Here is a 15502-nt window from a genome sequence, read left to right on the forward strand (position 1 = left end):
ATCCTAGAGGATAACCTATGTGTGGATCTTGTGCTTCGGTCCATACCAGATTCTTTTTCACAGTTCATAATGAATTTTAATATGAATAAGCTTAAGGTGACTCTCTTTGAGCTCCTCTATTGAGGGGAGGCAGAGAGTACTATCGAAAAAGAGAAGTTAGTTCTCTATACTAGTGAGATCAAAAAGAGAAGGAAAATAAAAAGTCCCTTTAGAAGGGCAAAGGCAAGGGCAGACCGGGTAAAGCAAATGTTGCTAAGAAAGATCTGATAAAGGACAAAGGCTAGTGCTTCCACTATGGCAAAGATAGACACTAGAAGAGGAACTACAAATAGTACCTTGTAGAGAGGGTGAAATAGAAGCTTGAAAAAGTTTCAGATACATTCATGATCAGTCTCCATTTGTCATACTCTTATGATAACATAAGGGTATTAGATACCAATAGTGTTTATCATATTTGTAATTCATCGCAGGTTCTAGCAAAACATAGGAGACTAGGGAGAGGCGAGATGGACCTCAAGATGGGGAATGAAGCAAAAGTTACTGCAGTAGCTATTGGCGAGGTCACCCTACATCTGCTTGACGAAGCTATTATTGCATTGGATGCATGCTATTTTATTTCTTCTATTATCAAAAATATTATTTCCATTTCATATTTAATAGTTAGTGGATATAAATTAGTTTTTGAGGATAATGGTTGTTCAATACTATTGTTTATGCTAGATACTGCTCCACATATCATGAATGTAAGTGTGTCCAAGAGGAAACGAGATGAGGTGAACAGTGCATACCTGTGGTATTATAGGCTATGTCACATCCATGAGGGAAGGATCCAAAAGTTGCTAAAGGATGGATATCTAGATCCATTAGACTATGAGCCATATGTAACTTGCGAGCCTTGCCTTCGTGGAAACCTAACCAACTCTCCTTTTAGTGTAACTAGAGACAGAGCCATTGAGCTATTGGAACTCATACATAGTGATGTATGTGGACCCATGTCAACTCTTGTCATAGATGGTTACTCCTATTTTATTACTTTTACTGATGATTTCTCAAGGTATGAACATATGTACTTAATAAAGTACAAGTCCGAGGCCTTTGAGAAATTCAAAGAGTATTAAGAATGAAGTGTAGAACTAGACTAGAAAAAGTATCAAGACTCTTCGATCAGATCGAGGAGGTAAGTACTTGAGTATAGAGTTCACCCATTTCCTCAAGGACCACGGGACTCTATCTCAATGGACACCTCCTTATACATCTCAACATAATGGTATATCTGAAAGGAGAAATCATACAATGTTAGATATGGTGTGGTCCATGATGAGTTTCACCAACCTACCCATCTCATTTTGGGGATACGCCCTAGAGATCGCATCTTACCTTCTGAATAGAGTTCCAACTAAGTCGGTAGTATCTACACCATATGAGATCTAGAAAGGCAAGAAGCTCGATCTTAAGGTTGTTAAGATTTGGGGCTACTCTGCCCACATTAGAAAACATAACTCCAATAAGTTGGAATTGAGGATAGAGTGGTGCAAGTTTGTGGGGTATTATTTCTATCATCCCGAGGACCAAAAGATCTTTACAGCCAATAAAGCGGTATTCTTCGAGAAGGAACACATTCTTGATGAAGATAGTGGGAGCATGATAGAGTTGAGCGAGGTTGGAGAACCTTGTTAGGAACAAGTCAACACTAAGAGGGGGGTGAATTAGTGCAGCGGTAAAAACGTTGATTCTAAAAATGTTTTAGATAGTAAAAAATCAAACTCGGAAGATAACTTGAAATTCAATGCTTGTTCGTAAGCGTAGGCGTAGTAAAAGTACAATAAGGAGGAAAGGCAGTTTGCTATAAAAGTAAATTGCAAGAAGGAAACGCAAACCAGATTTTTATAATGGTTCGGTCGTCGTGACCTACATCCACTCTATTGATTCATCTTCCGTTGAGGCTATTGGCATCCACTATTGATATTCCTTTAAATGGACGAAGATCAACTACCCTTTTACACCCCTCTTCACCTTTTCATAGATTTAGGAGACAACCTTTACAAGCACACACTCCTCTCTAAACAGAATTCTAAGTTTAGGCTAGAAGAGGGGATTTCTCAAGTGATTTCTATAGTATTTTCTCACTTTTAAACTCTCTGTGCTTGTGTGTCTTAACCAAGGATGAGAGGGGTATTTATAGACCTTAAATTGACTTAAACTTAGAGCCTAAAAATGTCTCAGCCTACATTTCCCGGGTGCTGGCGGTACCACCGCTTGTGCTGGGAGGTACTACCTCCAACAGCACTGATACTAGGTGATACCACCGCTTGGAAGACTGTGTCTAGACGATACCACCACCCAGACCGGCGGTACCACCGCCTGACACAGTCTCAGAGATTATACCATGAAGGTGCCACTTGTTGGGTCACTGTTTGGGCCTTCCACTTGGCCCAACATATCCCAAACTTGGGTCACTGAATGTGTGTTTATCTTGGCCCAAAACAACCCCCATTTTGGGCCTAGTTGGCCTATAATTAAGTTGATCTAATTACATTCTAAACTGACTCAATTAGACTCTAAAACCTAACTCGATCTAGGCAAATTATTACAAGCACTAATCGTGTGTTGTCTGGCATGTCATTAGTTCTTCTAGCACTGATCCTTCGGCGCATTATCCCCTTTTGCGGCTTTTGCCCAATTGGAATGTTGACATTCGTAACTCCGATTTTCTTGGTGCAATCTCCTCCCTTCTAGGCCCGATGCTCGAATTCTCGGCTCGAAGCCTTCTGCCGACATGTCGACCGTTCCTCCAACTCGACGTTCAATATTCTGACATGTTCACTCTGGTCCAATATTCGATTCCTCCTGCTTTAATCAATTTGCCTCTCCTGATCGACGTTAGCCCTATGTCACTCAAACTCATATTAGAACAACACTACAATTAGTTTCATCATCAAGATATGAGATTCAACAATCTCCCTCTTTTTTATGATGACAACCAATTGATGACGGAGTTAACCTTAACTCCCCCTATCAATATGCCATCTTTGAGATGAACCTTGAATTCAAATCGAATTCAAGTTAAAGAAAATTTAATCAAGAATATTTGCAACACGTCATCATGCATAATATGATCATACTTCTCCCCCTTTGTCTTCAACAAAAAGGAGAAGTATAACTTTCAAGTATTTGGACATACAAGTTCAAATCATTACATAATAAACATAATCTTCATTTTTATCATCATGCAAGCTAGCAAATTTTTTATATCATTTTAAAAATGTAAGCTAGCAATATTTGAGATGTTCAAGAAAGTAACTTTTGCTTCTTGAAATATGCAAGTTAGCTATATTTGATTCTCTTTTGAGATAAGCAAGCTAGCTTGTCTTTACGTCTTCTTGACTTGTGCAAGCTAGCTATCTCTCCCTTTGTCTTTGTCAAAAAAAAAAAGTGAATATAATTTTGTATCTCTTTTTTCTTTTACAATAATTTTCAAATCATGACAAAGAGAAATAACAAAGATAAAAAAAAAAATCAAGTCATGAATGTCAAAAGGCCATATATCATTTTTGACAAATTTCTTTTTTTATAAATAGAAAGCATGATAGGAAAAGAAGAAAAACCACGTTTCACCTATTGAAGCACGTTATAATTCTAAGAATTTACAAGAAAGTTCATGTTTCATTTGACAAAAAGATTGTCGATTCATGCATTTGAATAAATATTTTTAAATCATCACTTCAACTCATCATGCATAATTTCAAAATGTAAAATCATCAAATATGATACAATCATTTATTTTCAAAACATTCATCATTATTTTCAAAACATTCATAATTATTTTCAACTCATTCAATTTGTCAAATCAACAAAGTCCCTTTCAAGAGATTCAAAATAAAATAAACAGATTTATCAATCTCTTGAAATGCTAGTGATTTCTTTTTTCCCCTTTGTCATTATAAATAAGAAAGAATAAGAGAACATAATAGTATAAAATATTTCAATCATTTCAAGGCACATAAGCCATAAATACAAAGAAATCATGTCATGAAATATAAGACCACTTGAATACCAAAATACATGATTAAATCTCTTCTTTAAATAAAATATAAAACTAAAAATCAAAGGAGTACAAAGAAGAGATCTTGATTAAAAAAAATCAAGTAATAAATCCAAGAACTCACAAGAAAAATCATGATTCGAAAAATCATGATTCATAATAGAACTTTCAGGTTATAATCAATTCATGAATACCGAAAGAATATTCATGATTCATTTGAATAATTTTTCTCTTCAGTAAATGACAAAAAAGAAGCATAGGAGATATAAGATTTTGATTCATAAATCTTAAGAATATGTGAAATATTTGGATAAAATGTCATTCAAATTTAACTCATCAAAATCATTTTCATGGTCCAAGAGATTCATAAAAATGATATAAATAGATTCATTAATCTCCTTTTTTAGAAAAATCGATAAAGTAGGATAAAATAATTTTTTCAAGGAGATACCTTTCCTTTTTTAGTTATTTCAATTCATGTGATTTATTTCATTTATGCTAAATAAAAATATACATCAATGTTTAAAACTGAAAGTATAAGATTTATTATGTCAATGATCAACAAGGCATAAATCAAAAATATCATTATATATCATTTCTAAATATAAACTCATTAAGTATGATGTCAAATTATTATTTCAAATCAAACATGATTTCATTAATCATAGAGCATCTCCAATCAAAATCGAGAAACAATATGGAAATCATTATTGCTTAATGATTTAATCTTGCTTCTTAAATTAATCTTGTTCGGTGTACGGGCATTAGATTTATATCTAACATTTTATTGCATCATTAAAACATCAAGCATGATTTCATAAGGCATTTTTAATCAAAATCATTTTGTTTATTTATCATAAAACATGTAATTTTTATGATTATTTTTGAAATCATTAGAAAGGTAAGCATGATCCCATTTTATTTTTTTTGTATTTTTAATACATTATTAAACATATAATTTTTAAGAAAAATAATTTTTCTAAACTAAATTAAAAATAACTCATGAAAAGTATTATGTAATTTTGAAATAAACTAAGGGGATTTTGATTACCTCGTTGTTGAAAGTCGTTAAGGCGTAGTTTGCCGCCTCACCTTTGTTGGTTTTCTCTTCGTCTTTGGAGGAGCTCGATTTGTCTCAAGTGGACTTCTTCTTTTTTTTAAGTTCATTTTTAATTTTTGATTCTTGTTTTAAAAATTTCATGAGGAGTTCAAGTTCACTATCACTTGAGCTTATGCACGAGTGGTCTTTAATTATTCTAAATCTGAAATCCTTCTTGTTCTTTAGAAGGTGGTTCTCAAGTTTTTCTTGTTCAATATGTATCATAAAACTCATTTCATAGGTTATTAAAGACCCAATTAGTTCTTCGATTGGAAAATGGTTCAAATCTTTTGATTCTTGTATTGCCATTACTTTCGATTCTTAATTTTTAGAAAAAGATCTTAAGATCTTGTTAACGAGTTTAAAATCCAAAAAACTTTTACTTAGTGCTTTTAAACCATTGACGACATCCGTAAAACATGTGTATATGTCAACAATAGTTTCGCTTGGCTTTATTCGAAAAAGTTCAAAATCGTGTATTAAAAGATTAACTTTAGAATCTTTAACTCTAGTAGTGCCTTCATGTGTGATTTCAAGAATATGCCAAATATCGAAAATCATTTCACAATTAGAAACCCAATTAAACTCAGTTTTATTCAAAGCGTAAAATAGAGCGTTCATAGCTCTAACATTTAAAGAAAAAGTTTTCTTCTCCAAATCATTCCAATGGTTCATTAGAAGAGAAGACCTTCGAAAACCGCTTTCGATAATATTCCATAAATTAAAATCTAAAGAAAGTAAGAAAACTCTCATTCGAGTTTTCTTATATGTGTAGTCCGTCCTATTGAACAAGGGAGGACGAATGAGAGAGTGACCCTCTTGAAAGCCGAAAAGAGTCATTTTTCTTTGGGTGTTAAACCAAATGAGAAAAATGAGGCTCTAATACCAATTGTTAGGAACAAGTCAGCACTAAGAGGGGTGGGGGGGGGGGGGGGGGAGGGGGGGTGAGGGAGAAGGGGAATTAGTGCAGCGGTAAAAACATCAGTTCTAAAAATGTTTCGTACAATAAAAACCAAACTCGGAAGATAACTTGAAATTTAATGCTTGTTCGTAAGCGTAGGCATAGTAAAAGCAGAGTAAGGAGGAAAGGCAGTTTGCTATAAAAGTAAATTACAAGAAGAAAACACAAACTAGATTTTTATAGTAGTTCGATCGTCGTGACCTATATCCACTCCACTGATTCCTCTTCCGTCGAGGCCACTATCATCCACTATCGATCTTCCTTTAAACGGGCAAAAATCAACTACCCTTTTACACCCCTCTTCTCTTTTTTACAGGTTTAGGAGACAACATTTATAAGCACACACTCCTCTCTAAACAAAATTCTAAGTTTAGGCTAGAGAAGGGGATTTCTTAAGTGATTTCTACAATGTTTTCTCACTTTTAAACTCTTTGTGCTTTTGTGTCTTAACCAGGGATAAGAGGGGTATTTATAGACCTCAAGTTGATTTAAACTTGGAGCCTAAAAATGTCTCATCCTAGGTTTCTCAAGTGCTGGTGGTACCACCGCCTGCAGCACTGACACTAGGCGGTACCACCGCTTGGAAGACTGTGTCTGGGTGGTACCACCGCCTGACACAGTCTCGGAGACTGTGCCACGATGGTACCACCTGTTGGGTCACTATTTGGACCTTCCACTTGGCCTAACACAACCCAAACTTAGGTCACTTAATGGGCCTTTATCTTGGCCCAAAATAGTCCCTATTTTGGGCCCAATTGGCCCCTGATTGAGTTGGTCTAATTACATTCTAAACTGACTCAATTAGACTCTAAAACCTAACTCAATCTAGGTAAATTATTACAAGCATTAATCGTGTGTTGTCCAGCATGTTGTTTGCTCTTCTAGGCCCGATGCCCGAATTCTTGGCTCAAAGCCTTCTGCCGACATGTCGACCTTTCCTCCGGCCCAATGTCTAATATTCTAACATATTCACTCAGGCCTAACGTCTGATTCCTCCTACTTTAATCAATTTGTCTCTCCTGATTGACGTTTTCCCTGTATCACTCAAACGCATATTAGAACAACACTACAATTGGTTTTATCATCAAGATTTGAGATTCAACAAATCTAACTCAAGCACCACTCCACAGCCCGAGTCTGTTCGGGTACCTAGCACACAAGTTCTGACTTTACGTAGGTCCAATAGAGTATCTCGTCATTTTGAGAGATATGTGGGACATATTAGAGGAGAGGATGTTGAGGATATTAATCCTCAAACCTACAAGGAGGCTATTACGAGTATAGACTCCGAGAAGTGGCAAGAAGCCATGAATTCTAAGATGGATTCGATATACTCCAACAAGGTTTGAAACCTAGTTAATACATCTGAGGGTATTGTACCCATCAATTACAAGTAGATCTTCAAGAAGAAGATCGGAGTAGATGGAAAGGTAGAGATATATAAAGCAAGGTTAGTAGCTAAGGGGTATCGTCAAAGGCAAAGTATTGATTATGATGAAACATTCTCACCCGTATTCTATTGATTATTGCAGCATACTATGATTACGAGATCTGGCAGATGGATGTGAAAACTGCATTCCTCAATGGCAACCTCAAGGAGGAAGTGTATATGATACAGCCTAAGGGATTCGTATCTAAGGACTGCTCAGATAAGATGTGTAGGTTGCTTAGGTCTATTTATGGACTGAAGCGAGCTTTCCAAAGTTGGAACATAAGATTTGATGAGACGATCAGATCTTATGACTTCGTTAAGAATAAAGATGAGCCTTGTGTTTACAGGAAAGTAAATGGGAGCACTATCACCTTCTTGGTATTATATGTGGATGACATCTTGATTATTGAGAATGATGTAGGAATATTATCCATAGTAAAGACTTGGTTATCTAAACACTTGTCCATGAAGGACTTAGGGGAAGCATCTTATATCTTGGGATTTGGATCTATAGAGATAGATTCAAGAGGATGCTTGGCTTGTCCCAGTCCAGGTATATAGACACTATTATCAAAAGGTTTGCCATTAAAAATTTCAAGAGAGGTCTCATACAGATGAGACATGGGATATCACTTTTTAAAAGTATGTCCTCAAAGACTCCTAAAGAAATGGCAAACATAGATATGATACCCTATGCCTTAGTGATAGAGTCTATCGTCTATGTCATGCTATATACCAGGCTTGATATAGCACATGCTCTGAGTGTCACGAGCAGGTATCAAGCGGATCCAAGCTTGGAGCATTGGAAAGCAGTAAAGTCTACCCTTAAATACCTAAGAAGGACTAATGATCTTTTACTAGTATATGAATGTAGTAGCCTTAGGGTTGAAGGTTAAACAGACTCGAGTTTTCAGTCCGATATTGATGATAGCAAGTTAAATTCGGGATATGTATACACCCTGAATGGAAGAGTAGTATGCTGGAGAGTTCCAAGCAAGATACTACTGCTAACTCGACTACAGAGGCAGAATACATTGATATAGCAGATGTAGTAAAGGAGGGAGTCTGGATGAAGAAGTTTATCATACATTTAGGAGTCGTACCGGGTAGAAGTCGATTCCCTTACATTACGACAACAACTGGGTGATTGCTCAAGCGAAGGAACCCAGGTCTCATCAGAAGTCTAAGTACATTATGAGGAGGTTCCACCTGATTAGAGAGATCGTGACCCGAGGAGATGTAGTAGTGGAAAGAGTTTCATTCGAAGATAACATCGCAGATCTACTAACAAAGTCGTTGTCTCATATTATCTTTGAGCGTCATAGGTGCCTGATGGGGATTAAACATAGAGATAATTGACTTTAGGTCAAGTAGGAGATTGCTAGTTATAAGTGCCCTACAAGCCAATCACGTGAGTGATGGAACGTGTGACTTGACACGTAATCTTTTTGCTTATTATTATTATTTAATATTTTATCACTTTATATTGCTTATTGCATGAATATATTATGATGTCCATAGTTATTTGCAATGGGAATCAGATCATGATGATATTATGATAATGAGACCGATTCGTCTTTAAATACAGATCCTAAATAATCTTGGTCATAGGTTACTCGGGAGGGACATCAAGATAATCGGACAAACTGGTGTGCTGTATACCCATCTATATGATGGATGCAGCTGGTCTCATAACTACTCGTGTGGGGACACTAGGGATACAATGCATATGTTCATTAGAGAATGAGTTCACTAATTGATCCGCTCATAGAATGTTAAATGGTTAATAATACCTTATTATTAGACTATGATTTTGATGTCCTAGTGGTGTACCTGGTCCTTAGACTTGAGACGCCAAGGATGTCCTATATGAGTACTATATTTTTTTATACCAAACTTATAAGCTTGGAAGTTTCAAATCTAGCACAGCCAATCATCGAGAGTTGTAGCCAATCTTACAAGGACTGTTGAGTGTCGATAGAAGATCATCCTCAATGTCATGAAAGGAATATCCCATGTATTCTTACTCAGACAAATCCTTAGCTAGGGTCATTCGGATTGAAAGAGAAAGAGTTCTCCAAGAGAATTCGATTAAAACGAGACTCGTGTAGAAACTGTATGGGCTTGACAGCACCATACCCGATATACGATTTTTGAGATATTAGCTAGATGAGAGAATATAGATACATGGTAACTAAGGATAGACAAGTCTAATAGATTGGATTCTCCTATATCATCTAGGGACTACAGTATAGTGGCCTAGTACATCCGCAATTGATGGGTCGAGTGAATTATTATAGAGATGAAAAGACAAAACAATTAAAGCAAAAGAATCAGACATTGGGCCAGACTCAAAGATCAGGCATCGGGTCGAAAGAATCGAATGTTGTGTCACGATCGGATATTGCGAGAGTCAACATACCAATAGATTGGGTGATACACCGAAGATTCAAATGATGCGTCAGAAGTTCATTAGAAATTTACTAGGAGTTCGGATGAACAAATGACGAGCCAGACAATTTAGATGTGTTAAAGAGCATTTTACCATCCTATGCACCATCTCTTCCACTGTGCCATTTGCTTAACCATCGTTTCACTGTTCATGGCCAAGAGCATTAGGTCTTTTCTAGTTGTGTTAATAGTTGTTTGCGGGAGGAATATTCTGTGCCCTTAAAACTTAAGTAATGTTTAGGACTAGCACTTGACATGCTTTTTGTTTTTATTTACATAGTTATTTTACTGTTACGTGTATAGATTTATTAAATCATTACTCAAACTAATCGAAAAGTTAAACAAGTCATGATTATAAAAATGACTTAGCATTCTCATTATTAATATTTATTTTTCTCAAGCTCTTTCACTTCATCATTTCTCACGACACCCTTTATTTTTTCTCACCACACATCACTCCATTAATCCTACATCAATTTGAACATCTCCAATAGTTCCACTTATTAGTTAGACCTCCATATTAGGTTTCACCCCAAATCACCAAATCAGACTTCTTCTCCGACTTCAAAAACTAAGATTTGAAAGTAGGATCAATCATCTTACTTCTAAAACCATAAGATTTAAAAGTAGGATCAATCATCTTAAGCATCTTATAGGTAGCTCAATTTAATAGGACAATATAGTATTGAGCATCGTGAAAGCAGAGGATGTGTGATCGACTGCATCATCCAGCATCTAAAGATTTCTGTCAATTCCTTGAATTCAGGAGCAAAACATGTATATGATTTGTGCTGTTCCATCAACTCTTGGAGAGATCAGGTTCTGAATTCCCTGGACTGCAGCAGTTTACATGAACTCATGCATGGAGATACAAAAAGAATCCAACAGCCACTTGAACAGAATAGCTCAGTAGAGAGAGAGAGAGAGAGGGAGAGATTGTCATTGTCAAGGAGCTAAAATTACTCAATCATCATCGATGTAGATTGTTTCTTGCTTGAAGAGGCCACCAAAGATGTTCTTCACCTCTGGCGTGGGATCTGGCTGCTTGGGCTTTGGCTTCTGGGGAGGCTTCTTCACTACTGCCTTCTTGGATGGCAAATTCCGAGCCTTAGCTTGGCCTCTAACGGTGGCAATCTGCGTCCTCGCTTTCTTCTCCTCCATATCCTCGGTGTCGTTGTTGTTGATCTGAGACACCGCTGCTGTTACCTGAGTGCTCAGTTTGTCCCAGGAGAAGTCGTTGCCGAGTCCCTTGGCTTTAATGAAGAGGTTGTCAAGCGAAGACCCTGCCTCCACCACTCGCCGCTGAGCTTCCTTGTTGAGGCTGGTGGCTCGGGTTTTCTTCTCCGACAGCTTCTTCACCTCTTCTTCCAGCTTTTTCGCTGCCTCTTCAGCCTCGGTAGCTTTCGCTGCAGCTCGCATTGCCTCCTCAGCTGCCTTTGCCTTCGCCACGGCTTCGGCGTAGGCTTTCCTTCTTCCATCTTCGGGTATCGCACTGAGGACAATGAAGATTATTGTTGTGACATTGTCATTGTAGCTGTTCTAATCAAGCAAAGTAATTGCAAGTTTGCAACTAATTTCTACTGTTTCTGACAGAAATAAGCTTATAATTCTTGGTTAATCCACCGAAAGATGCATACTAGGAGTTGCCATGTGTGGCTTGTTTACCCGAAAAGTTCTTGTGTGGGTTTTGAGGTTGCTGATGGGCTGGTGGAGACTTCAACAACCTGCAAAAACACAAGAAAGCTTATTCACAACTCCTGCATGAGAGCAAGCACACCATTTTATAGTGTGGTTTCACAATTCTTTATGACAGATGTGCTGTTCTCACAAACCATGAAATGGTAAATACATAGATCCCAGAGTTTAGCAGAATCAAAGTAGAAGATTATACATGACTTGGATTGTATCATTGTGAATTGGAGTTTGGGAGTAATATTTCTTTCTATTGGTAATCAATATCGAAATCTCACTTAGGTTATCAGAGCAATCAGAACAGACATAATAAATGGCAAGAAATTGGAAACTCTTTAAGCCAACAGAACAATCAAAACAAGCTTCTGCTTATGTTTACACACACAAAGAAAAATAACAATAAAATTATTGTGACATAATTATTTGTATTATATTGGAAGAGAAGGCATACTCTTGAAGAATCCAAATTCGACTCATGAATTAAGAGAGTAAACTTCATGTACCCAAGTACTTCAACTTAACTATCAAATATCTGGTTTGAATTCTGAAGTTAATCATTCATATTGTAAAAGAATTTAACTTTCAATTGAGTAATGTAAGGCTCATCCGTAATCCTTATTTCCTATCTTATACTATTATATTTCCCTGCACAAAGACTATATTGATCTATAATATCCATCTCTACAAGTTGAACTACAATTGTATATATTGACTCTTTGAATTTGGATGTAACTGATGCGATCAGGTATAGTATCTTGAAACATATGTATATATGTATAGTATATATGTATCGTCAAATATTATATTAGTCTATAAGCTACAACCAAATTAAGGGTACAAGCTCAAGTCTAAGTCCAGTCTATTTCTATCTGAATTCTTTTTTGAATATTTCCAACCAAAACAAAATTGCATACAGAAGCTATTCTTCAAATGTAAATCATTATTTGGATGCAAATTACAATATCCAAACTCACATCCAAATAGCTATCAAGTACAGAATGAAGAACCAATCAAAAGGATCAAAATTTGGTAAAGCAGCAGGACAATCAAGGTTATTGAGTTAAAAATTGCATGCCTTACTAAATCCAAGTTCAATGCTTTATCTTCATGAATGTGTTCAAAGAGAAAAGGCAGGGCAGGTTGCATACCTTATTCTCTGCAATAGAGGTATCTGAGAATACATCAGCCACCAGTTTGGCAATCTGCGACTTCGAGACCTGCAAAGTAAGATTCAGGGTGCAGGTCATCGCCATTGATGTTGTTGATGAAAGCTAGCCATCGCCTATGGTACCTTGAATTCACTTGCTGTTCCGGCGGTGCTCCCTTCCTCTGATACCACCAATCCATATGAGCTCTCGTCCGAGTAGTCCTCGGTGAAGGCGGCCTTGATGAGTGTGTAGCTCACGTCCAACTCTGCCACCTTGGAGAGGAACTCCCCCAGCGTCAGCGGCTGAGACCGAGCAAAGAGGTTGGAGAAGAAGGAGCTGATTCCGTCGAGCACGTTGTAGGTGGACTGGCCGGAGAACCCACCGGACCCCGAGTTGTAAACCACAGCGACGTGGCCCACGCCCGCGAGCTGGGCTGCGCGGACGACCTCGAGGGCGTCGTCGGTGGTGACCTCGGCCGACGGTCCGTTCTCCGCGGCGCCGACCGTGACGACCACCTTGGTGGCGAGGCCGATGGCCTTCGCGATCGACTCGGCGTCGCTGAACGACGACTCCACCGCGTTCAACCGCTTCGACTCCTCCGGCGAGATGATCTGTTGCATTGAACGCATCAAGTTAAGTCCTTCCCGAGCTTACATCGATCTAAACTTGCATACCTTGTACGTTGAGACGACACGGGCGAGATCCTGAGCGGAGGGTAGATCAGGCACGCCGGCCCTGACGCTGAAACCCTGGCGAAGGAGCGCCCAGGAAATCCTTGCGCCGGCTTGCCCCGTGGCGCCGGCAACGAAGACCGTGCGAGGGTCTTTCCGCCTCGTGCTGGCGAACAGCGTCGTCGACGGAGAGGTCACAACCGGAACGAGGGACTTGGCGTCGGGGATTTTGCCGAAATCGATGAAGAAACGGTTGGCTTTGTTGGCAGATCCCTCCCCCTTCGCCTCCTCCTCCGACGAAGCATCTCCTTGCGGCTTCCCGAAGCTGAACGGGTTCTGCCTGGCTTGGGCCGTCACCGTCTTGAGGGACTTGTGCTCGCGCGTCGAGCAGAGGCGTCGGCGGCCACCACCAGGCGCGATGCGGAAGGAGTTGGAGGTGAGCGCAGGCGCCATGAGAGGAGACGGAGGTTGTACTTGGTGTATTGTTGGGCGTCTCAGGCTCCTCCGGCCAAACTGGGATGGCGAGCTTGGCGCCGGTAAAAGGATGGAGATGTGGCGAGTGGATGAGCTGCGGCACGAATGGGCCAATAGGACGACGCCATGTTATCATTATCTGCGCGCGGAGTCCGCGCACCAGACGTTTGTTGTTATGACGACAAGACCCACAAATTATAAGCAGGATCCAATCAGCAGAAGACCCAATCCACGACCTCGCGGTCACGAAATTATACGACCATATCCACCTCAATTTTGTGATGACATTATTCCACATAAAGCTCAACCAATACACGAAACCGTTAGCCAACCCGATCCATTTATTCTTCCTGAAAGAGTGCAAAACTGACTCGATATGAACCGGTTCGGTTCAGTTTGATCTTGATGCGACCCGTTCGCCTAACCCAACTCGGTTCAATTTGGTCTCCCGATATGTGGCAAAACGGAGTAGATTGTATGATCATTAAACAATTTGGTTTTAGATTGTGTTGATTGCTATAGTAAATCCATGCACATATTGTGTTGCCTTTGCTATGTTCCATGGGAACATTTTCACTGTCCTTTAAATAAATAATAGTATGTTTGGCGGCACAAATCAATTTTTATGATAAGATTGTTAGTATATTTTAAAATATAAATATATCCAATGAGATCTTAATTTATTAGTATTTGTTAAGAGGATCCAATACACCACCATCATCAGTATTTAGCAAGTATAATTACCATATCAATAGTTTATATATAAAAATATATTGAATAATGTTTCGAACATCAACCATTAATCTTTAGTAAATGGGTTTGATACATCATGATTAGAGCAATATTTTAAAAGTAAAATGTATAAGATGAGATTTCAAATACTTAATCTTTGCTAAATACGTATAATACAATATCATCATACTAATATTTTACATACAAATAAAAATCTTTAAACTTTGATAAATAGGTCTGATGCAGCACCATCATACCAATATTTAAAATATAGGATGTCAATCTTATGGATACTATTATTTAGAGAAAAATCTAAAATAGGCACTAATTAGAGTATTAGCATGTTAAATAGATAGATCCTTGAGTAAAACATCCATCTCCTCCTTAACATGCTTATATAGAACAGAAGATTCATTTATAATTTCACAAATAGAAGGATCACAAACCTTATGACACAAGGCCAAAGGGGTATATATATATATATATATATATATATATATATATATATATATATATATATATATATATATATATATATATATATATATATATATATATATGAGGTCATATGAACTACCAGTGAAGAACCTAGTTTAATGGATTAACTGAAAAGAGAACTTAAGCCTGTCATATGGTGCTATGATCACTAGCAGGATAAACTTGTAGAGGCATGCAATGTAGGAATTGTATGACACACAAGAAAGAAGGAATTGCCAGTTGTGTTAGAAGAAATGAGAGAGCATATTTGTGTTGTTTGAGACAAAAATAAATTGATGAATTACCTGCACCATGCATGAAGC

At 37.9% G+C, this 15502-nt stretch overlaps 1 protein-coding gene across 1 annotated transcript; it reads right to left on the reverse strand.

Moving 5' to 3' along the window:
• Positions 1–10712: 10712 nt before the first annotated feature.
• On the reverse strand, positions 10713–14068 carry LOC135671497 (protein PLASTID TRANSCRIPTIONALLY ACTIVE 16, chloroplastic-like). The gene is made up of 5 exons (XM_065179668.1): positions 13500–14068; positions 12969–13436; positions 12826–12894; positions 11651–11709; positions 10713–11477 (listed from the first exon to the last, which is right to left on the reverse strand). The coding sequence occupies exons 1-5, from the start codon at positions 13947–13949 to the stop codon at positions 10949–10951; spliced, it is 1575 nt and encodes a 524-aa protein (XP_065035740.1). The 5' UTR covers positions 13950–14068; the 3' UTR covers positions 10713–10948.
• Positions 14069–15502: the final 1434 nt, after the last annotated feature.

This window comes from Musa acuminata, unplaced genomic scaffold (assembly GCF_036884655.1).
Source record: "Musa acuminata AAA Group cultivar baxijiao unplaced genomic scaffold, Cavendish_Baxijiao_AAA HiC_scaffold_1139, whole genome shotgun sequence".
Lineage (NCBI taxonomy): Eukaryota > Viridiplantae > Streptophyta > Magnoliopsida > Zingiberales > Musaceae > Musa > Musa acuminata.

Bases quoted from the DNA above. Each gene is read 5' to 3' on its own strand.
- LOC135671497 (XM_065179668.1), bottom strand. From the start codon at position 13,949: ATGGCGCCTGCGCTCACCTCCAACTCCTTCCGCATCGCGCCTGGTGGT. The intron at 13,437-13,499 runs GTATGCAAGTTT...TCAATGCAACAG, and splicing joins GTGTCGTCTCAACGTACAAG to ATCATCTCGCCGGAGGAGTC. The intron at 11,478-11,650 runs GTAAACAAGCCA...CATTGTCCTCAG, and splicing joins CCCACACAAGAACTTTTCGG to TGCGATACCCGAAGATGGAA.